Source organism: Schistocerca gregaria, chromosome 3, assembly GCF_023897955.1.
Source record: "Schistocerca gregaria isolate iqSchGreg1 chromosome 3, iqSchGreg1.2, whole genome shotgun sequence".
Taxonomy (NCBI): domain Eukaryota; kingdom Metazoa; phylum Arthropoda; class Insecta; order Orthoptera; family Acrididae; genus Schistocerca; species Schistocerca gregaria.
Genome location: NC_064922.1, coordinates 779,808,754 through 779,833,439, shown reverse-complemented (window position 1 = coordinate 779,833,439; position 24,686 = coordinate 779,808,754). Strand labels below are relative to the sequence as shown.

The window sequence follows — 24,686 nt, the reverse complement described above, 5'->3', positions numbered from 1 at the left end:
TATCGGTATGGATTTCCTGCATAACTTCGGGCTCTCGCCAGACCTCCAGGCAGCAGCCCTCCTGCATCACGCTTCCGGCAACAGGATACCAGGGATTTTCGCCACCTTCCCCCCGCACCCTGCCACACACTGTGATACCTTGCCCACCGTGACAGCTGAACACTCCCATCTCATGACAGAGCTCTCCGCCGCCCGGTCGCGCCTGACAAGCCAGCACCTCGAGATCACCGACGATCGCGCCGAAAACGCGCGCCTGCAACAGCTGATCACCACCATGTCAGCTGAACTGTCACGCGCATGGGAGGCAGCAGGGGACGCTTCCGCACCGTGGGGATACACCCACGAGAACTCCACCAAGGTGCAGATACCTCCGCAATGATGCATTTTCGCGCAGGTCAGTGACATTCCTACCTCTAATATAGTGCGTGTTACCCCACCTAGTCCCAGTGTAGTTCCCCAGGGTGTCCCGCAGATGATAGGCGTGATTACAAACGGTACTTGTCACCGCTGAACACCACGGAAGGCACTCCAGTACGCAACAAGGTTCCACGCCTTAATGCCACCAAATTACAGCATGCAAAAACTGCTGTACAGGAGCTGTTAGATTCAGGTATTGTCCATCCATCCAACAGCAATTGGTCCTCGCCTATCCATCTAGTGCCCAAGAAGGACGGTTCATTTCGTTTGTGGGGCAATTACCGATAGTTGAATGCCAGAACGATTTTAGACAACTACCCTATACCAAACATACAAGATTTCGCCCAACAACTACATGGTGTATGCATTTTCAGTGTACTTGATTGCCGAAAAGCATACCACCAGATCCCCATGTACCAGTACGACATCCCTAAAACAGCAATTATCACCCATTTCGGACTGTATGAATACTGTTACATTCCGTACGGCCTCAAAAACGCCGCACAGACTTGGCAACGGTTTATCGACTCCATCCTTTTCTCACACCCATACTGTTGCGCGTATTTGGACATCCTCATTTCATCAACTACCCTTGAAGTACAGGAGCAGCACCTATCAACATTTCTTAGTATTCTCATCGAGAATGGAGTCCACAACAACGACGATAAATCTCAGTTGCGGTCCGTTAGTGTGACATTTTAGGGCTATACTGTTTCCGCAGAAGGGACCTGCCCCACGTCAGACAGAGTCGCCTTTAAACGCGACCTCCCCCTGCCCAAGACTTACTGCGACCTAAGTCGTTTTTTAGGGATGATACATTTTTTCCAGCAATACATCCCACACGCTGCATCACTACAGGCTCCGTTGACTGACGCACTCATTGGAAAGAATACTTCAGGGCTCCGCAAGGTCCCGTGGGGCGAGACATGCGACGTGCGTTCGACGCACTAAAAACGGCACTAGCGAACGCTGTCACACTCGTGCATCCGGTATCTGACGCCCCAATATCAATCACAGCTGACGCAAGCGACGCTGCTATCGGTGCTGTGCTCCTGCAGCAGGTGGCAGGCTCTGTATAACCACTACGTTTCTTCTTGCGGAATTTGTCAGCCTCCCAGCTTAAGTGGTCCACTTTCGACCGAGAACTCTTTGCTATTTACGAGGTAGTTTGGAATTTCCGAGAGGACATTGAGTGTAGGTCTGTGACTATATATACAGGCCACAAACTGTTGGCGAACACTATGCATAATCCCACAACCGACCTTCCCCCCCGCCATTTCAGACACATGGACCTAATATGTCAATTCAAAACAGACATCCGTTATATCAAGGGTGCGGACAACGTCATTGCTGACTATGTCACGGGTCGGTACAATCTCGTTTTCTTGGGACTTCGACGACCTAGCTGCTGAGCAACAAGCGGATGATGACATTCAACAGTTACTGAATAGCGAGTCCACCTTGCTCTCAATTGAGCCTCGCCGAATTCCAGGTTTGGCCTTACCAGTCCTCTGTGATGTCTCCACAGGTACTGCCCGCCCCCTAGTACCGGCCGCCTTGCGCCGTAAGTTATTTGCTGCTATCCACGACCTAACACATCCCAGTATTTGGGCTACCACACGCCTCATAACAGAGCGATTCGTGTGAACTGGGGTTAGAGCAGACTGCAAAAACTGGACACGGGCATGCATACCTTGCCAACGCGCTAACGTCACCCATCACGCATACCCACCGTTGGGCTCGTTTGAGGTACCGAAAGGCAGGTTCCGTCACATCCATCTTGAACTGGTCGGACCACTCCCTCCTTCCGAGGGTTTCTGATACATTTTATCTATCATCGACAATGTTAGTCGGTGGGTGGAGGCAATTCCAATAACAGACATTACCACCGACTCTGTCGCATGGGCCTTCATCGCCTCCTGGATCACGCGGTTCGGTTGCCCATCTTCAGTCATGACGGACCAAGGACGACAATTTGAAGTTGTTCTCTTTGGCAAATTATGCAATCTATGTGGTGCAAACCAATTACGTACAACTGCGTACCACCCACAAAGTAATGGGTTGGTTGAGCGCTGGCACCACAAATTAAAAGCAGCGCTGATGTGCCACAACAGATCTTGGTCCGAAGCCCTCCCCTGGGTACTACTAGGTGTCCATTCAGCTTACAAAGACGATTTGCAAGCCTCCCTAGAGGAATTGTTGTACGGGGAACCCCTCGTCCTTCCAGCACAATTCGTCGAGGATCCCATCCTCCTCCGCAGACAAAACTTCTGACACTTATAGAACGCGTCCGACACTTCGCCGCTAATGTACGCCCCCCCACGACCACACACAGTCCCTCGTGTCTTTGTGCACAAAGACCTACACGTTTGCAATTACGTGATGCTGTGCGATGATACGATACGACTTGCACTACACCCGCTCTACTCGAGCCCACACAAAATGATAAGCCGCTTGCCGCAGACCTTTGACATTCTGTGCAACGGTAGAATACAAACAGTGTCTGTCTTGCACCTTAAACCAGCTTGGCACCTCGACGACGAGTCAACTTCAAAATACAACTTCCACCCCGACCACACTCTTGTGCCACCTTCCATCTCTTATACCTCAAACGCGCCAAACCCCCCCTCTGGTACCTGTGACGCGTGTGACACCAGTAGTTCATGTTCTCCCCCAGCTCAGAGGCTGCACAAAAGGTCGCGTGTGAAGGTTTCACTCCTCCCTCCTCTCACCTTAGTGTTTCCAATGACCGGCCCACACAGACCAACGACGCCAGTGTCGCCATTTTCCACTTCGAAGTGTCACCTGCCTCTGGAAATATTTTGCTGTTTAAAATCTGGTTTCAAAATCTGTCTTATCATTAAGTTATCTATTTGAAACCTTCCTGTGTTTCCAAATCTCGTCCACTTATATGACCTTTTTTCATTATTTTTAAACCAAGAATCAGCAATGAATAAATTGTGCTTTGTGCAAAATTCTATTAGGCAACTTCTCCTTTCATTCCTTTTTCATCAATCCATGGTCTCCCACTATTTCTCTCTCTCTTTCTTTTCCTTCTATCAAATGCCAGTCCCTGGCACAAATTTTCATCTCTGTTAACTGTTTGAATAATATCTTTTATATCATCATACATTCTTTCAGTCTCTTCATCTGCTGACCTAGTTGTCATATAAACTTGCACTTACATGGTGGCTGTTGACTTTGTGTCTGTCTTAAGTACACTGATGTGTTCACTATGCTGTTCATAATAGCAATAGCTTACCTGAATTCCTACTTTCTTATTGATTATTAGCCCGTCCTGCATTAAACCCAATATGATTTTTGATTTTCAACTCTGTACTAACCAGACAAGGAATCCCATTCATCCTGCCACCTCACTTAATAATTCCCTCTATATCAAACTTCAACCTAACCATTTCCCTTTTTAAATTCTATAATTTATGTTCGCAATGAAGGCATCTAATGTCCCAAGCTCCAACCTGTAGAAAGCCAGTTTCGTTTTTCCTAATCACGACATCTTCCTAAGTAGCCCCAGTCCACAGATCTGAATGTCATTATTTTACCATACAGCAAAGTTGCATGCCTTCAGGAAAAATAACAGTTGTAGTTTCCCTTACGTTCAGCAGTTTGCAAGACCAGCATTGCAAGCCCTCATTGGGGTATGGAGCTTGCCTTTCAGCCAACAGCACCATACTATCTTCCCTGAAACAGCTCCAGAAATTAAAAATCTCCAAACAAACAAACTATTTGCTGCTCACTGCCAAACTTCAACATGTAAGAGAAAATAAGCTAAGAATAATGCATGAAGCTCAACTTCCTGCTCCTGCATATGTTGCAGCCAACTAGTGTTAATGCTTTGAGATTTAAAACACATCATAGACGAAACCAGTGCTCAGTCCATACATGCAAATGTTACTATAGTGGAATATAAATCTTAAGGTATTTTAATGGACTTCGTAGTTTACATACTGAAGATGGAAATCATGTCAAAGGTAAAGTAGTCACTGGTGAGTATAGAGCTGATTAAGGTAAGCAGGAAGTATATCTTATGATGTAAAGTATAATGGTGTCTAAAATTAAAGCAAAAAACAGAAATTTTGCAAGGTTGCATTTATTTTGCCACAAAACAGCATAAATAGGTGACAGTAAAGTAGAAACAACTATAGAATACAGAACGTAAACAACTGCAACGTGCATAACGATAGATAAAAGTTTTAATTCTATTTTCCATCTTAATGGATTTGCACACAAATTCTAAAACCTGGTTAAAGTGCTCAGTATGGGGTGCCACCACTTCTGGCAGCAATACAGGCATGACAACAATAGAGCATGCTGTGAATGAGGTCACCAATTTCATGTTGAGGCATTAATGCCCATTCTTCCCGCAGAGCTGCTTGCAAGTCTAGGAGAGTGGTTGGTGGATGCTAACATGATGCAACCTGTCTCCCTAGTGCATCCCAGACATGCTCTATGAAATTCAAATTGGGAGAGTGAGCAGGCCATGTCACGCGTGCAATATTTTCTGTTTCCAAGAAAACATCAACAACCTGTGCTCTACGAGGTCAAGCATTATCGCCCATCAATAGGAAGACTAGTCCCACAGCACCTTGCAACAACTGTACATGAGGCCCCAAGATCTTGTCATGATACCTGACAGCAGTTAAACCTTGCTGACTCATATGTAAAATTTCATGAATTGGTGTTTAAGTGGTCAACAAAATTCCTGCCCACACCTTTAGGGATCCTCTTTGATATCGGTCCATTTCCACAGTGTTTGAGTCCCGAAATCGTGTTCCACATTCTCTTAAGATGCAAATCCATCAAGAGTCACTCTCCAATTCAAATTGGGACTTCTCTGTGCAAAGTATATTCGCCCATTGTTCAACTGCCCAGGTAGCATGTTGACGATTCCACTCTACATGTTTCCTTCTGTAAGACAAGTCAAAGGTACAGGTCAGTAGGTCTCCGACAATAAAGGCCACTCTACCATAGCCTTCTGTACACCATCTGCCTTCGTACAACACGTCTAGTGGATGCTGTGATGCCAGATGCCATGCAGTACTAAGGCGGTACCGTTGTGCCCTTACAGCCAGAAGGTCCTCTCATTCCGATGTCTCACACACCCGAGAAACAACAGAATGATTCACATTAAGCCATCATGCCACATTAGTTTGCAACTGTCCTGCTTTCACTCTTCATATGGCCCTCCACCACATAGAGTCTAATAAGCATCCTCTGTGCAATACTGCATCACCTGTGATTGTGCACATAGTGATTGCAGATGTGGGACTACCAAGCAAACACTACCCCATTTAATAGGTGTCCTGATGTCACCGTTGGTATGGTTGTCCACTGACCGGAATGACATCTTCCATACAGAACATGATCATGTGGACATCTGTTGACAGTCTGTATGATTACCAGTATACCATGAATTAGACACAGGATGGGAAATAGTGATTTGTTGCTTAGTTTTGGACACTAGTATAGTTGTTGGTACATGGGCTATCTGCTCCTGAACATTTCGTCAATCAGAGCCCACCTGATTCCAAACCTATGGCATACTTTCTGCTCAACGTAATCAGCTTTATAATTACCAACAACTACTTTACCTTTGAGCAGCAGGCACAAAAGAGATAAGGGGCACAGCTATGGGAACCAGGAAAACTTCTTGCTATTGCAACATTTTCATGAGTACTTGGAGGCAGTTTTCCTGAGATCCATAAGCCTTCGGGCCCTGGTTTGGTTTAGATACATTAACATCTTTGCCATATGGACTCATGGTGAAGCTTATCCATTAAAATTCTTGAAATCTCGAAAAATAGTCTCTCAATTAAATTTCACATGTTCCTATTCCAAATCCCATGACACTTTCCTTGAAATTGATCTTATCCTTACTCAAGGTCAACTACACACTTCTGTTCACATTAAACCTACTAACAAACAACACTACTTACATACTGACAGGTGCCATCCTTTCCATGTCAAACATTTCCTGCCATACAGCCTTGGCATTCAAGGCAAACCTATTTGTTCAGAGGTAGACACTTTGCATCAATACACAGCCATTCTCACCTCAGCATTCACTGGACATAATTACCCACCAGCCTAGTTCAAAAGTAGATTTCATGGGTCATCACATCCAATATTGACACTGTTGATCTTTCTCAAAAACTAACTTATGAACACATCTGTTGTCGCTCAGTATTATCCTGGTCTTGAATGTATTGATCACCTACTTCAACATGGCTATGACTTCTTAAAACCATGCCCTAAAATGAGGTCCACTCTGTCCAATATTTTGCCCGCCACAACTAGAATAGCCTTTCATCACCCTCTCAATCTCCACAATATCCTCACCAGACCTTACACTCCTTCTGCACCCATTTCCCTACCCTATGGCTCATATACTTGTGATGTCCCTTCTGTAAGACTTGCCTATGCACCTTCCTGTCACCACCTATACCAGCCCTGCCACTGCAAAACATGTATTATCAAGTGGAAAGCCACTGTGAATTGGCACATCATGTACCAGTTGTTACGAAAACGCCATTTAGCTTTTCAAATCGGCACGACCATAGCCATGTTATAAGTTAGGGCAATGGTCATAGGCAGAGGGTGTATACTGGCAACACACTTATACAATTGCAAAGGATACTCTATAACATGACAGTCATGACCTTGGTGCCACCTGTATTCTTCCCCCAGACAGATGTTTCTCAGACTTTCACAGGTGGGAACTGAAACTGCAACATGTCCTTGGTTCTTGCCATCACCTGGCTTTAATTTACATTTAATTTCTTCAGTCTCAGCATTTCTTCTCAGTAACTGTTCCTTCCTTCACCCCCTTTCAGTTTACTATATCATTTACATTTTGACCTACCTATACTCCTGTCTTACTTCAAGCCATACAATGCACTTACTTTTGCGTTCTTATTACTTTGTGTACTACGTTTTGACAGTAATCTCTCTCTTGGGTACTACCCTATCTGCCACCTTTAAACTTTCAGGTTTTCAAATCTCATCTAGTCAAGCCCAAAACAATCTGTCTTTCAAATTTCTTAGACTTTCCCAGCGATTCATTGTCATCTCGTAGAATCAGATGTACTGTTTGTGGTCTGCATCTTCCCAACACCATATTTCGATGTCGTAGCTTGGCATCTTCAAAAGGCGTTTTCCAAGACTGGTCACTTTGTTGATCGAGGCCCATATTTATGCCTTAACCCACTGTTGCTATTTCTTATGATGGTATTGATCTCTAGACATTCTCTCTTCCAGCCATCCCTGCTGTGACTGTATTCTGTGGTAGCGGCCACCCATCGAGTTTTGTGTTAGGTCAGCTCCCGCCAGGCACGTATCTAACACTATTGGACACTACAGACAGTCCTTCTACTGTTCACAACTGCTGCAACTTTCTCTCATGGCCATGTCATCCTCCTTGACTTCTAAATTTGGTATGCAGCTGTGAGGTGCATATCTACTGCATCAGGCTACTGGGCAGTTGCATATTATGTCCACTCATACTGCAGCAATTTCTTGTGGTGGTAGCTGTCGTCTTGTGTTCCGTATTATGTCTGTTCCCAGGTTGTGTGTTGCCTGATTTTTCGTGTGGTTGATGATGTTCCCTAGCCTGTCCTGGACCACTGTGACTGTCTTCTGAGGAAGTAGTTGCCAACCTGGTGCTCCATACGAGATCTGATCCTGTTTACACTCACAGTCATCAGAAGTTCATTACTAGAAAAGGAACTTTTTTCCCTGTGTTCTTGTAGTACTTCCACAAATGGATTCCACACCATACTTAGCTGGTAGTTTGCTTTGGGGTTGATCATGTTTTCCCCCATCTTGATTTCAATGGGTTTATTGATGACACTATCTCAGAATCTGGGGGTTTGAGCCAGGATCCTGGTCTTGTCATAATTCATGGTGCATTCAAGTTTCAAGCAATTTTTCTACTATTGGCCTGGTATGTTTTTGGTGTTCCTTACATCTCATATCCACAGTTCCAGTGGTTCGACCAATGTAAGACATAAAACTTTCACAAAGTATATGATAACTATCAGGTTGTTCTTAACACCAGATCATCCTTGGTCGTTCCAAGGAGCATTCTGACCTTACTGGGCAGGCAGAACACACTTCTGATCTTGTGTTTCTTCAGAATTCTTGTGATCTTAGCAGAAATAGCCCCTGCATGTGGTAGGAAGGCTACCTTCCTGGTCTCTTCCTCTTGTTCCTCTTCCATTGTATTAGGTTGTCTGGTGGGATGCAACACTTTGCAGATTTCCCTGACTGAATATCTGTTGTTTATGAACACTGGTTGTAGATGTTCTGACTCCGCTGTCAAGCTGTTGGCTTGGAGTGTGTCTTGGTTTGGTGTTCTGAACATCCTGTTCTTCTGTGCTGGGTGGTGGCAGCTGTCAGCCTCTAGATCTCAGTCAGTGTTTGTTGATTTCTTACACATGTTGTGGCCAAATGTGCCATCTGCCTTCCTCTACACAAGGACACCCAGGAATGGGAGTAGACCATCATACTCTAGTTCCATGATGAACTTAACATTGTGATGTCTCTTGTTCAGATGGTCCAGGAGATCATCAACATATCTGAAGAAAACTTCAGTTGGCACACAGCAGTTGTAAGGGCCTCATCCTCAAATTTCTCCATAAACAGATATTCCACTGACAGAGATAAGGGGCTACACCTTGCCACTCCTCATAGAACTCGCCTCCACATAAGAAGCAAGATGATCTTAAAATACGCTAGAGAAGATCCAGCAGGGCTCCATCAAATCGAGTGTGTTCTGCAGTGGTATCGTAGTGAATAGAGACACAATGTAAAAACTGATCATGATGTCTGTGTTCGAGATTCATAGGTTTTTGAAACATTCCACAAAGTCTGAGAAGTTGTGAATGTGGTGCATGCTCTTTCCCACGTACGGCGTTAACACCTTCTAAGGTAGGCGGCTATAAGGTGGGTAGTTGCACCAATACTGCTCACAATCAGATGTTGCAATACACACTGTTTATGGATCTTCGGTAATCAATATAGTCTAAGTGGTGCTGGTGCTGTAGCTTTCAGCTCCTTGACAACTTTCTCAGACTATCCCATTTCCTTAAAAAGAGCCTTGGTTTGCCTGTCCATTGTATTAGTGAGATCATTTTCTAGTCCGTTGTAAGCAGTTTCCTCTAATAGTTGACAGATCTGGTCATTGTCAGCCTTCTGCAGTATGACAGTAGAATTCCCCATGTCTGCCAGTCACAGCACTAAGTTTTCATTTTCCCGCAAACTCTCAAGGGTCATCCTCTCATCTCATGAGATGTCTGTTTAGGGTGGCCTGGCTCTGGCTAGCACCCTGCATGTCTCTCTCCAAATCTCATCTGCAAGCCTTGATGATAGTGTGTTGACCACTAGCTAAATAGGGCTGATGAAGCCAGAAACCGGTAGGTCTCTATAAGTAAATGCAACGTTGAGACCCCTGTCAAGTACCTTTAATGCACCATCGTCGAATGTGTGACCACTCAGATTTACCACCTAGTGGGTATTGTGTTTATTGCACTGTGTTGTTCATGCACTCAAATTTCACCAGTTGTCGAGCTGTAGCATTGTGTTCAATACATGCCGCTAGTAACGATGACATACTGTCTAACCTGTCCCAGACCTCTGGTGCTGGGTTGTTTGGCAAGTGCAGATGTAGACATAGTACTTTCATGAAGGTGACATTCAGTCTATGCTGCATGCCATGGATCCTTTCCCTTACCAAAGTAATACTGACATGGTGCTTGAACCTGTTAGCCACCTTAGATGTGATATGGTGTTTAATTTTGGCAAATACAGACACCACATCACCAGATTCTACAAAATGACAACGAATTGCCAGGGAAGTCTTCAACAAACCATTAATTATGACAAAACTAGGATTCTGGATCAAACCTACAGATTCTGGGATGGTGTGATTAATCAGTCTATTGGTGTTGGTTGGTGGATTCAAGGGAGGGGATCAAACAACGAGGTCATCGGTCCCATTGGAATAGGGAAGGATTAGGTTCCTTTCAAAGGAACTATCCCAGCATTAGCCTCACGCAATTTACGGAAATCATGGAAAACCTAAATAGTATGTCAGGACCCGGGTTTTAACCATCAGCCTCCCAGAGAGTCCAGTGTGCTAAACACTGCACCACCTTAATTGGTGTAATTAATGTACTGAAAACAAGATGGTGGAAAACCTGATATACCAGGAAGCAGAATACCACCTCAGTATGGGATGGAACCCAGCTTTACATTTACTACAGAAACACTGCACAAAGTTCCTTTCTCCAGTAATGCATCTCTGACAGTTGGGGGCCTAATTAACAGGATCAGACTTCATTACAGATAACCAGGCAGCAACTACTTCCTCAGAAGGCAGCCACAGTGGTCTTGGACAAGACAGGGAACATAAGCCATCTGAACCATCTGAACATCAGGCATCAAACAACCAGGGAGCAGACGTAATATGGAAACCAGACAGCAGCTACTGCCACAAGACATTGCTGCAGTGTGAGCAGACATAATATACTACCCCAACAGCAGCTTGATGTCACAGGAAGTGCACCTCACTGTCACATACCAAATTCAGAACACCAGGAGGGTTACACCACAAGAGAAAGCCATCATCCACGAACAGCATAAGGGAAATCTACAGCATCATGATAGCGCTAGGGATGCACCTGGTGAATGTGGATTTAATATAGAATGCCACAGGACAGCCATCACCATGGAAGACAGCCGCAATGGGTGTGTACAGAACAGGGAACGCCTAGAAATGGTTACCACCACAAGAAACAGCCATAGCAGGTACGGATGGCATAGTGAACAGCAGCCATCACCCAGGCATAAATACGGGACCTGGTTAGCAAAGTGAACAGACTCAAGAAACACCTGTGAAAGACACCAAGTTGTTGTTGTTATTGTAGTCTTAAGTCCTGAGACTGGTTTGATGCAGCTCTCCATGCCACTCTATCCTGTGCAAGCTTCATCTCCCAGTACCTACTGCAGACTACATCCTTCTGAATCTGCTTAGTGTATTCATCTCTTGGTCTCCCTCTACAATTTTTACCCTCCACGCTGCCCTCCAAAACTAAATTGGTGATCCCTCGATGTCTCAGAACATGTCCTACCAACCGATCCCTTCTTCTAGTCAATTTGTGCCACAAGCACCTCTTCTCCCCAATTCTATTCAATACCTCCTCATTAGTTATGTGATCTACTCATCTAATCTTCAGCATTCTTCTGTAGCACCACATTTTGAAAGCTTCTATTCTCTTCTTGTCTAAACTATTTATCGTCCACATTTCACTTCCATACATGGCTACACTCCATACAAATACTTTCAGAAACGGCTTCCTGACATTTAAATCTACACTCAATGTTAACAAATTTTTCTTCTTCAGAAACGCTTTCCTTGCAATTGCCAGTCTACATTTTATATCCTCTCTACTTCGACCATCATCAGTTATTTTGCTCCCCAAATAGCAAAACTCCTTTACTACTTCAAGTGCCTCATTTCCTAATCTAATTCCCTCAGAATCACCCGACTTAATTCGACATTCCATTATCCTCATTTTGCTTTTGTTGGTGTTAATCTTATACCCTCCTTTCAAGACACTGTCCATTCCATTCAGCTGCTCTTCCAAGTCCTTTGCTGTCTCTGACAGAATTACAATGTCATCAGCGAACCTCAAAATTTTTATTTCTTCTCTATGGATTTTAATACCTACTCTGAACTTTTCTTTTGTTTCCTTTATTGCTTGCAAGTTAAGACGTCAAAATATTGTGTTGGAAGACACGAACCACTGGTGGTACACATGATTCTATGAGATAACAATCAGTTCTTTCTGCCCATCTCAACTGCTAAGTCTCCCATGATGCAGGATTCTTGGCAATTTTTCCAAACTTTCTTCATTTCCTAAACCTCAGCAATCCTTTTCTCTCTCCCTCCTCTCTTCCTTCCCATCAACCCTTCTACCAGAAGAAAGTGCCACTGGCTCTGAAAGCTTGCAAATTCCCATAGCTTTATGTGTGTTCTCCTGCCACTACTTGTATATTTTGATGATAATCCCCATGTATTGTAAAAACAGCAACATATAAGCGCCACATTTGAAAATGATAGTCTGTATAACATTCATTCACAAACCCATGTTGTCTGCCCGCGGTAGCTGAATGGTCAGCGTGACGGATTGTCAATCCACTGGGCCCGGGTTTGATTCCCAGATGGGTCGGGGAATTTTCTGAACCCAAGGACTGAGTGTTGCGCTGTCCTCATCATCCTGTCATCCTCATCAAATGCAGGTTGCCAAAGTGGATCAAGTTGAAAGACCGGCACCCGGCAAATGGTTTGCCCGACGGGGAGCCCTAGCCATAAGATTAAATAAATAAAGAAACCCATGCTACGCATGTGTAATTTTCACCATTGCAACTGATCGGTACGAGGCACATAAGTGTGTGAGCTGTCAGCACAGGAAGACATCTACATCTATATGTACATAGATACTCCATAAGCCACCATATGGTACATGGTGGAGGGTACCCTGTACCACCACCAGTCACTTCCTTTCCTGCTCTTCTCACAAACAAAGTGAAGGAAAAACAAGTCCTTACGTGTCTTGTATCTTAGCGGCAGAAGAATCCTTTGGTAGTCAGCTTGAAATGCCAGCTCTTTAAATTTTCTCAATAGTGTTTCTCAAAAAGAATGTCACTCTCCTCCAGGGATTCCCATTTGAGTTCCTGAAGAATCACTGTAACACTTACATGCTGTCTGAACCTACCGATAACAAATCTAGCAGTCTGCCTCTTAAATGCTTCGATGTCTCCCTTTAATCCAACCTGGTACGGATACCAAACACTTGAGCAGAACTAAAGAATAAGCTGCACCAGTATCTTATATGCCCAGATATTTAAAGGAATTGACTGTGTCAAGCAGGACATTAGTAATACTGTAACCAAGCATTACAGGTGTGTTCTTCCTATTCCTCAACATTAAGTTACATTTTTCCACATTTAGAGCTAGTTGAAATTCATCACATCACTATGAAATTAAGTTGTCTTGCAGATTGCTGCTCACCCTGTCCCTCAAATTATTTATGTATACAGAGAACAACAGCGGTCCTACCACACTTTTCTGAGGCACTCCTGACAATACCCTTCTATCTGATGAACATTTGCCACTGAGGACAACATACTAGGTTCTATTATTTAAGCAGTCTTTGAGCCACTCACATACCTGTTACTCTGTACGCTCATACCTTCGTTAACAGCCTGCATTGGTGCATTATTTCAAATGCTTTGTATATGTTAAATGATTCTGCAGAAAACAGAACTTATGATATTGGACTGTAATTTTGCGGGTGCGCTTCTTATGTACTGGAGTCACCTGTACTTTTTTCCTGTCACTTAGGAGTTTGTGTTGGGCACAAGATTCATGATAAATGCAATCTAGGTAAGAGGCCAATGTCATGCATTAATCTTTGTAAAATCCAATTTTGATTCCATCCAGACCTGGCGATTTATTTGCTTTCAAATGACACTGTGTTTGTATGATTCTCCAATGGTAGGGTTTTCTTAAACATGAAATTTAAAACTTTGGCTTTCATTTTGCTATCTTCAATTTTCACACCAGACTGGCCAACAAGGTACTGAATGGAAGCCTTAGACCCACTTGGCGATCTTACATATGACCAGAATTTTCTAGGGTTCTCAGCAAGATCTTTTGGTAAGGTGTGACACTGGTAGCTGTTGTATGTTTAGCGCTCAGATTTTTTCAAAGACACATGAATCACTAATAACTTTTGCTCGTCGACATTTGTGTATTCTCTTTTGAACAAACCAGAAAACATTCTCCTCTCTCATTTCCTCGCATCCTGCACTCCTTGAGGTAATCCACCTACTTTTTGTGTGCTACCTGTAAGACAGAGACCAACAGAGGGCCTTTGATACTGATTTTGCCATTTAGTGGATTGCTGTTGCAAAATGGCAATAAATTTACTTATTCTTAGTAATTTGTATGGTTTATAACATTGTAGCGTTAGAACACACACACACACACTTATGTGTGCATTTTTCCATCATTCCTTAGTTGCTTCAGAATTCCTGGAATTAAGTTCTGTCTTTGCAATGAAAGGCAGTTTGTTTTGTGCCATAAACATTTTACTTCTTTTATTTACGAAGCATCTTCAGTGGTGATTTCCAATGACGCTTGTCCAAGTATGTGGTCGTGGGGACATGCTTACTCGGTACAATTATTCAAGATGGCCAATTTTTGGTGTTTTTCACCTATATTTATTACAACATTTCACTTGCACTTTTCCTTGTGCATTAAATGTGTGTGTGTGTATGGGGGGTGGGGGAAGGTGCAGTGCCCCATTACATATTCATTATTACTAAATAACATTACTTCTGGAGGGCATTGCACAGGCAAGCACACATAATTGTACAGGTATACTTCTCATTCAAAATAATATAAAAATACAAAGTATATAAAAATATAAATCACACTGTTGTTGGTTCATTTGGCCATTTTAATTCCAGTCTGTATTTTATGTAAAATTATGTCAATGGAGCAAATGAGATATCTCCATGTTAATGATACCAGGGTTAAAGCTGGTGCCAAATGAGAAACAATTATCACCACCACCAAACACTAGAAGTCTTGAATCCTCTATCAATTCTGATGTATGGTTGTGTAACATTATTGGCCTGTCTGGATCCTGGTTCTGTGGAGAAAATAAACAAAAATAAAATAAAATAATTGCAGTGAACTTTCAGCTTTACTTATTAATCTACAATAGACATCATAACATTCCAAAAGAATGCAAAAATAGAAAAAAAATGATGAATGCACTCTCTCTCCTGTACCAAAAGTGTAACTTATTCTGTTCAGGAGTATCAGAATTAAACACACAATCAATGAGGCTATAGCAAATATATTTCTTCATTATTTGCACCTAATAGAACAATTATTGTAGAAAGGAAGGTCAGAGTTAACGCCCTATCAATATGAGGTGATTACACAGCACGAGGTTGGATAAGACCACGAATGGGGAGGAAACAAAGCAGTCCACTATGGGACTAGATTTCATAAGCACTGTCTAAAAAGATGTTTGTAATTTTGCAAAAACAATTTCCCATAAATGCCTAGTGGAACTGAAAACTGTTTTGAGATTGAGAACTACTCCATGTGAAACCTCATTGACTGCTGGGATTACAGATATTTATAGCCATATTTCACAAGCCATTAAGCAAATAAGCTGCATGCCACAAATGTAGAGGCCCATGACTTCAAGAATTCCACCTGAGAACTTCCAGAGAACTTAAATATTCCCAAGCACACTTTTGGTGATGTTATCATGTGTTGAAATTTGAAAATAGGCCACTATATGGTGAGTACCAATCTTTTTTTATAATACTGCCATTATTTCCTTCTGGATTTTCCACTTAAAAATTAACAAGTGATCCCTTTGAACTCTGAAGCTTGTTAAGCAATCCAGTCATCAGACACAGGTGTTGTCTATTACAGAGAACTTTCATCTGCAATCAAGTCCTTGACAAAACAATCCATCAAGATCGTCAGGCCTCAGTTTTAAAAGCCATGGACCCTCAGGAGCCTCTGATCATAAATGACTTTCTGATATTTAGATTGCTACAGATAATACTGTCCTGGGTCTGAGCAGTGTTGTAACGAGGTTTTATGGGTGACCAGCCACGATACACAATACAGAACTCAGCTGGACATGTGTGCACCTGACAGATGTGTAAAAAACAAGGAAGGAAGAAAGGATGATCAGGGTTTAAGACCATATTGTTGATAATGTCATATTTTGACAAATAGGATTTACTTGTATGGCAGTCAAAAGTCATTGGTGGAATGTAAGTAACTGAACAAGCAAAGGTAACAGCTCACTATATGGCTGAGGCACTAAGACGTCGATAGGTACATAAATGAGACTGAGAACATCACTACCTTCTGGACAAATCCTTATTAAGGCCAAAAAAGTATGTGCGTCCCCCCCCCCCCCCCCCACTCCCCTCCCTGCGCACACATGCACGTGCGTGCACACACACACACACACACACACATATATTTGCCTATTATCTTGAAAATGTAGGCATACAGATGTACGACTGTGGTCGTAAGTATGAGTGAGGACTTGTGTGTATTTTGGTAATGTTGAAAGTCAGTCAGAATGAACACACAGTATGCGCAACAGACAGTATGCGCAGGTCTCATACAGTGGCAATGATTTGTATTGGCACAATAATGCTCCTGGACATTAAGCAAGGACCACTACAATGTGGTCTAATGAAAATTACGTGTATTTGCCGCTATCCAGCTCAAACAAATGAATGAATCCCATAAAACATCCTTGAGATGATTTGAGTCAATTCACTTCAAAAATCGGACAACAGGGACACACAATACTGGAAAAAAAAATTCCACCTTCTTTGTATCAGAACTTAAGAGTAAAGCCCAACAGCAGCAGAAGGAGGCATACATGCTACTAGCTCCATGAATGGTACACACAGAATCAATGTCGGTTGATGTCCATTAGCTTTTGGCCTCACAATGCACATATATACTGTATTAACATGTTCTCTACAATATATTGCTCAAAACAAAAATACTTTGGCACATACTGTATCTAATTTAGTAGTCTTTTCTCTATAATACAGTCCTCAAAACAAAAATACTAAAGATTAACTGTAAAATACACTGACACACATATGCTAGCAAAATCCTATGATTCCCTGTAAAAAATTCCAAAAAAATATGTGGTGAATCCCTTATCTTCATCACATGAACTAATCTTCTGTCACTTCATATGGCAGGGGCAAGTCTGTAGCAGAATATAAATAGTGGAAGGAGTGACGCTAACAATTCACTGTATAGTTGACAATGCACTGTATAGTTGAGACACTGAGTGGTCAATTGGCAAATAAATATAAGGAAAATTTTGGTAAGCTTCCTCAGAGCTACAAAATACATACACACACGTTCATACACATACAGAGCTACACTGTGCCAACTGGTTACACTGCACCGGCATTGGAGCCAGTGCCAGTACAGGTAGCTGGTTGGGAAAATGTAGCAGTGGAGGTTATATGAGTGTGTATGTATTCTGTTAGTGCTGAAGAATGATTAACCCAAAAACTTAGCAACATTCTCAAACTTCATTTGAATCACAGAAACATCAAAGTTGCACAGTTGCAAGTTGTTTTTATTTAAATGAGGATCGGTTTTGGAATTTTGTCCATCATCAAGCCACCCATGTAAGTCCTATCATAACACCATAATGTGCATATGCTGGCCATATCATTTGTATGAGTGGCTAATTGCATTATACTATACGCGTATGACAGCCCAGTGCTGCAAGCAGCGAAATAAAACATTCTCAAACCTTTTTATGTGCCTATTTGCGACTCAATACCTCAATTATATAGTGAGTTGGTATCTTTATTTACTCTTTCCCTTATTTATATCCCAATAAGGATTTTTCCACTACCGTACTGGTAAAATACTGTAAATTTTGCACTTTTAGTATGTTTGTAGCAATACAGACCATACCATATTTGCCAGTAATATTAAGGCAATGAGCTACACATCTGAAACCTAGGTTTCAAAAATAAATAATTATCAAAGAAAATGGTGAAAAGATGTGTTTTTCTATTTAGTTTTTCATTCCGTAATTTTACAAATAGTTTAAGACAACTTGCCAACATCAGATATTTGACTACAACAATGGTATGCCAAAGCGGTATACAGAATAAAATTCGCACCAAACATTAATCTTTCTTTCTCTCTTCCTCTTTCTCTCCTTTTAAACTTTTATATTAAAAATGCATCAACAATGAGCATAAAAACTCAGTAATAAATTTACTCACTGGTAAGGCATATTCGTAGCATTTTCTTTCCAGTAAATTGATAACACACACTCCAGGTTGATGGGTCGTATGTGTGTTAACCCCTCCAAGCAATATAAGAAACTTGTTATCACTAGTTACTGCTGATGTGTGACTGTATCGTGGTAACACTTGTGGTCCTTTTACTCGTACCTATGAAAAGAAGAGTTTCCACTGCATTAATGAGCACAGTTTTCTATATAATAACAATCCTGAACAACTGTCTGCTAAATTCCATGCAATGTAAAATTATTTTGAACGCGATTTTTCTAAAGTAAAAAAAAGGAAATATATCTACTGATGCATACATTTTATTCATTTCTATGTAGCAGAATTTTTTACACTTGTGATCATTGTCAACAAGTTACTAAAATATTATTTGGCAATGGAATTAATTATGATGAATATTGGGATGCACTCATGTTCTTCATGTGTACAGAGGATAACAAATGAAAAATGTTGCACAATGTTAACATGCAGAAATAAGGTTCATTAGAAGATTGCTATCTGCCACTTTATGTCTCTGTTTTATACTTCCAAATATTTTCACAATGCTGCAATACCTTAGCATTGCCCAGTAGCCTTTGGAATGATTAAGTATATAGGAGTGTTAGCAACAGACTTAAACACTATGTTGGTTCCTATACTAATGAAAGAGCTTCTGCTGGACGTCAATGCCCATGAAACCAAGATATTCAATTTGACTTTCTGGTCCAGATCTCAGAAGAGCTCACAGTGTCAATGTGTTGTAAAGACCATTCCAGCAAAGTAGTTCTTTTCTACATTCAGGAAGTAATGTGAAGCTGAATATAAACCATTTGCTGTCTTATTCTCTCTGTAATTTCAAGCTATGGAAAAAGATACTGTCACTAGCAGTTTGACGGCAGGCGTCTTAGTTGTCTCATTTGCAACAGCACAGCATATGAATATAAGAGATCTAAGTTCAAGCCCTAGTTCAATGCACAGTTTTTATTAGTCATTATCATTTATTTCATTGAATTTCCTGTTTCATTGGGAACACTATAAAAGCTTCAGGTGATATTTCTTTTCCATGGACTTAAGGGGACCGCAAAATAAAAAGAAATAGTTCCAAATCAGAAAAAACAGATGGTCAAGTCACTCTAAATTCTTGGGTCATTCAACTGCAAAATATAATTAGTTGATTAGTTAAGGAAGAGCAACTACAGTGAACAAGCACAATAGCTAAATTTACAATCCTCTAAATTTAACAAAATGTCAAAGAAAGGAATACAAAGAAGGAAATAGCAACTACATATAATGTGATGAATAACAAAGACATCAGTTGAAAGTAACAGGCAAATGCAAGTTAGAATGATATCAAAATTGTGGATAAAATTTACAAGGAAGCAATAAAGTAGACAGTAATCAAAGCAACAGCAAGGAAGATAGAACAGGAACAGGAGGAGGAGGAGGAGGAGGAGGAGGAGGAGATAAGTGTTTAATGTCCCATCAACAACGAGTTCATTGGAGACAATGAGATCATTAGAGAGGGAGCAAAAATTCAGATTAGGAAATGGTGGAGAAGGAAAGAGGCCATGTCCTTTCAAAGGAACCATCCCAGCATTTGCCTTTTGAGATACATGAAAGTCAAGGAAAAGCTAAATCAGGATAGCCGGATGCGGATTTGAACCATTGTGCTCCCAAACGAGAGTGCAGTGTGCCAACCACTGCGCTACCCGGCTCAGTAAAGAGAGAACAAGAAGAAGACACTGAATACAGTACTAACAGAACAGTTGGAAACATAAGGAAGGATAGTGCAACAGTGGAAGTTGATGTACGATAAGATGAAGACGGATAACCAAATTTCATGACAGGCCATATTTTACCTTTTGTTATCATCATGCCACTTTTCTCTTCTTCAGTCATGTTTTGCTCAAATGATTTCCTGTGATACTAAACCTTTCTGCTGTTTGAAACATAAATAAACAAGCATTTATTCTTTTCTGATACATTTTCTACACATAAGGCGCATACCATGATTACATCAAATCTAAATTCTTATTCATGTTACATTTTGCTTACTTCATTATTCAATGCATACTTTCCAGGCCACTGGTGATAACAGAATAATTAGTTTCTGAGACAACATTTTACTTAAAAAATATTTACAGTTTTCGAGTTGTGTAAATCACATGTACAACAAAGTTCAACCCCATTAATAATTGTCTGTTTTTTTTTTTTGGATTTACACACATCATTTGCAAGCTTTCATTCCCCTCTTCCATACAAATATTTTACTTTTTTCAAAAATTTAGTATTTCAAAATTTATTTTCATTCAAATTATCACATTCCAGAATGTTTCAATCTGAAAATGTAGCCCTTTCAAAATTTCAGTGTGATTCTCTTACAGTCCTGATTTTTCTGATTAATAAAATATACGTTCCCAGAATCATGTCAGTTTATGAAATATTTCAATTAGAATTCTTGGCTGGCTTTGGAAACCCTAGTGCATATAAAAACGTCCACTTCATAAAATAGCATCTATATTTTTTCCCATTTTTAGATTTTACAGCTTACAGTTATGCGACCTATTTTTCCTGTCTATTATGTTATTAGTGAAATAATTACTGACTTTGCTACAATTTTGCAGGAACACCCCTATCCATATCCTTAAATATATGTCATACACCAAACCAAAATAAGTTAGCAGTTAAAATTCATAGAGCAATGTTACTATGCCAGTATCTGTTACTCATTAAGCCACTTGTAATTTACATAGCTTACATGTAATTTACATAGCTTACCCCCCCCCCTCCACCCCCCCCCCCCCCCCGCCATGAACCATGGACCTTGCTGTTGGTGGGGAGGCTTGCGTGCCTCAGCAATACAGATGGCCGTACCGTAGGTGCAACCACAACGGAGGGGTATCTGTTGAGAGGCCAGACAAATGTGTGGTTCCTGAAGAGGGGCAGCAGCCTTTTCAGTAGTTGCAGGGGCAACAGTCTGGATGATTGACTGATCTGGCCTTGCAACATTAACCAAAATGGCCTTGCTGTGCTGGTACTGCGAACGGCTGAAAGCAAGGGGAAACTACAGCCGTAATTTATCCCGAGGACATGCAGCTTTACTGTATGATTAAATGATGATGGCGTCCTCTTGGGTAAAATATTCCGGAGGCAAAATAGTCCCCCATTCGGATCTCTGGGCGGGGACTACTCAAGAGGATGTCATTATCAGGAGAAAGAAAACTGGCGTTCTACAGATCGGAGCGTGGAATGTCAGATACCTTAATCAGGCAGGTAGGTTAGAAAATTTAAAAAGCGAAATGGATAGGTTAAAGTTAGATATAGTGGGAATTAGTGAAGTTCGGTGGCAGGAGGAACAAGACTTCTGGTCAGGTGACTACAGGCTTATAAACACAAAATCAAATAGGGGTAATGCAGGAGTAGGTTTAATAATAAATAGGAAAATAGGAATGCGGGTAAGCTACTACAAACAGCATAGTGAATGCATTATTGTGGCCAAGATAGATACGAAGCCCACAACTACTACAGTAGTACAAGTTTATATGCCAACTAGCTCTGCAGATGACGAAGAAATTGAAGAAATGTACGATGAAATAAAAAAAATTATTCAGATAGTGAAGGGAGACAAAAATTTAATAGTAATGGGTGACTGGAATTCAAGTGTAGGAAAAGGGAGAGAAGGAAACATAGTAGGTGAATATGGATTGGGGCTAAGAAATGAAAGAGGAAGTCGCCTAGTAGAATTTTGCACAAAGCACTACTTAATCATAGCTAACACTTGGTTTAAGAATCATGAAAGAAGGTTGTATACATGGAAGAACCCTGGAGATACTAAAAGGTATCAGATAGATTATATAATGGTAAGACAGAGATTTAGGAACCAGGTTTTAAGTTGTAAGACATTTCCAGGGGCAGATGTGGACTCTGACCACAATCTATTGGTTATGACCTGTAGATTAAAACTGAAGAAACTGCAAAAATGTGGGAAATTAAGGAGATGGGACCTGGATAAACTGAAAGAACCAGAGGTTGTACAGAGTTTCAGGGAGAGCATAAGGGAACAATTGACAGGAATAGGGGAAAGAAATACAGTAGAAGAAGAATGGGCAGCTCTGAGGGATGAAGTAGTGAAGGCAGCAGAGGATAAAGTAGGTAAAAAGGCGAGGGCTGCTAGAAATCCTTGGGTAACAGAAGAAATATTCAATTTAATTGATGGAAGGAGAAAATATAAAAATGCAGTAAATGAAGCAGGCAAAAAGGAATACAAACGTCTCAAAAATGAGATCGACAGGAAGTGCAAAATGGCTAAACAGGGATGGATAGAGGACAAATGTAAGGATGTAGAAGCTTATCTCACTAGGGGTAAGATAGATACTGCCTACAGGAAAATTAAAGAGACCTTTGGAGAGAAGAGAACCATGTGTATGAATATCAAGAGCTCAGATGGCAACCCAGTTCTAAGCAAAGAAGGGAAAGCGGAAAGGTGGAAGGAGTATATAGAGGGTCTATACAAGGGCGATGTACTTGAGGACAATATTATGGAAATGGAAGAGGATGTAGATGAAGATGAAATGGGAGATACGATACTGCGTGAAGAGTTTGACAGAGCACTGAAAGACTTGGATCGAAACAAGGCCCCTGGAGTAGACAACATTCCATTAGAACTACTGACGGCCTTGGGAGAGCCAGTCATGACAAAACTCTACCAGCTGGTGAGCAAGATGTATGAGGCAGGCGAAATCAAGAAGAATATAATAATTCCAATCCCAAAGAAAGCAGGTGCTGACAGATGTGAAAATTACCGAACTATCAGTTTAATACGTCACAGCTGCAAAATACTAACGCGAATCCTTTACAGACGAATGGAAAAACTGGTAGATGCGGACCTCGGGGAGGATCAGTTTGGATTCCGTAGAAATGTTGGAACACGTGAGGCAATACTGACCTTACAACTTATCTTAGAAGAAAGATTAAGAAAAGGCAAACCTACGTTTCTAGCATTTGTAGACTTAGAGAAAGCTTTTGACAATGTTGACTGGAATACTCTTTTTCAAATTCTAAAGGTGGCAGGGGTAAAATACAGGGAGCGAAAGGCTATTTACAATTTGTACAGAAACCAGATGGCAGTCATAAGAGTCGAGGGGCATGAAAGGGAAGCAGTGGTTGAGAAAGGAGTGAGACAGGGTTGTAGCTTCTCCCCGATGTTATTCAATCTGTATATTGAGCAAGCAGTAAAGGAAACAAAAGAAAAATTTGGAGTAGGTATTAAAATTCATGGAGAAGAAGTAAAAACTTTGAGGTTTGCCGATGACATTGTAATTCTGTCAGAGACGCAAAGGTCTTGGAAGAGCAGTTAAACGGAATGGACAGTGTCTTGAAAGGAGGATATAACATGAACATCAACAAAAGCAAAACGAGGATAATGGAATGTAGTCAAATTAAATCGGGTGATGCTGAGGGCATTAGATTAGGAAATGAGACACTTAAAGCGGTAAAGGAGTTTTGCTATTTAGGAAGTAAAATAACTGATGATGGTCGAAGTAGAGAGGATATAAAATGTAGACTGGGAATGGCAAGGAAAGCATTTCTGAAGAAGAGAAATTTGTTAACATCGAATATAGATATATGTATCAGGAAGTCGTTTCTGAAAGGATTTGTTTGGAGTGTAGCCATGTATGGAAGTGAAACATGGACGATAACTAGTTTGGACAAGAAGAGAATAGAAGCTTTCGAAATGTGGTGCTACAGAAGAATACTGAAGATAAGGTGGATAGATCACGTAACTAATGAGGAGGTATTGAATAGGATTGGGGAGAAGAGAAGTTTGTGGCACAACTTGACTAGAAGAAGGGATCGTTTGGTCGGACATGTTTTGAGGCATCAAGGGATCACAAATTTAGCATTGGAGGGCAGCGTGGAGGGTAAAAATCGTAGAGGGAGACCGAGAGATGAGTACACTAAGCAGATTCAGAAGGATGTAGGTTGCAGTAGGTACTGGGAGATGAAGCAGCTTGCACAGGATAGAGTAGCATGGAGAGCTGCATCAAACCAGTCTCAGGACTGAAGACGACGACGACAACAACAACAACAACAACAACAACAATCTGTGTTGCTAAATCTTCAGAACACATTACAAACTGATCACTAAGAGTTTAAGAACAATAAATGTGTGTGAAATGAAATGTGAACTTGACAATGTTATTTAAAGCACCTGATAATTATCAGGAGGATAGCTATTACAGAAGGTCTACAAGTAATATGGGGCATCTAAACAATCTAAACATAGGTTGGTATGGCATCATGTTTTACTGTTTGAATTCAATTTGAGAATATGCAAGAGTGTCCTCTCATTTTTC

At 41.3% G+C, this 24,686-nt stretch overlaps 1 protein-coding gene across 5 annotated transcripts in view; it reads right to left on the bottom strand.

Moving 5' to 3' along the window:
* Positions 1 to 13,487: 13,487 nt before the first annotated feature.
* The window catches only part of LOC126354812 (tRNA wybutosine-synthesizing protein 4-like), a 58,667-nt gene continuing 47,468 nt past the window's right edge, over positions 13,488 to 24,686 (bottom strand). The window contains exons 8-9 of one of the 5 annotated variants that reach the window (XM_050004746.1): positions 18,325 to 18,495; positions 13,488 to 15,158 (exon numbers count right to left, since the gene is read on the bottom strand). In XM_050004746.1, coding sequence (XP_049860703.1) covers positions 14,997 to 15,158; positions 18,325 to 18,495 — 333 coding nt within the window. In that variant the 3' untranslated portion in view covers positions 13,488 to 14,996. The remainder of the gene's footprint in view (positions 15,159 to 18,324; positions 18,496 to 24,686) is intronic. The other 4 variants (XM_050004749.1, XM_050004751.1, XM_050004747.1 and 1 more) reach the window with 4 other exon arrangements.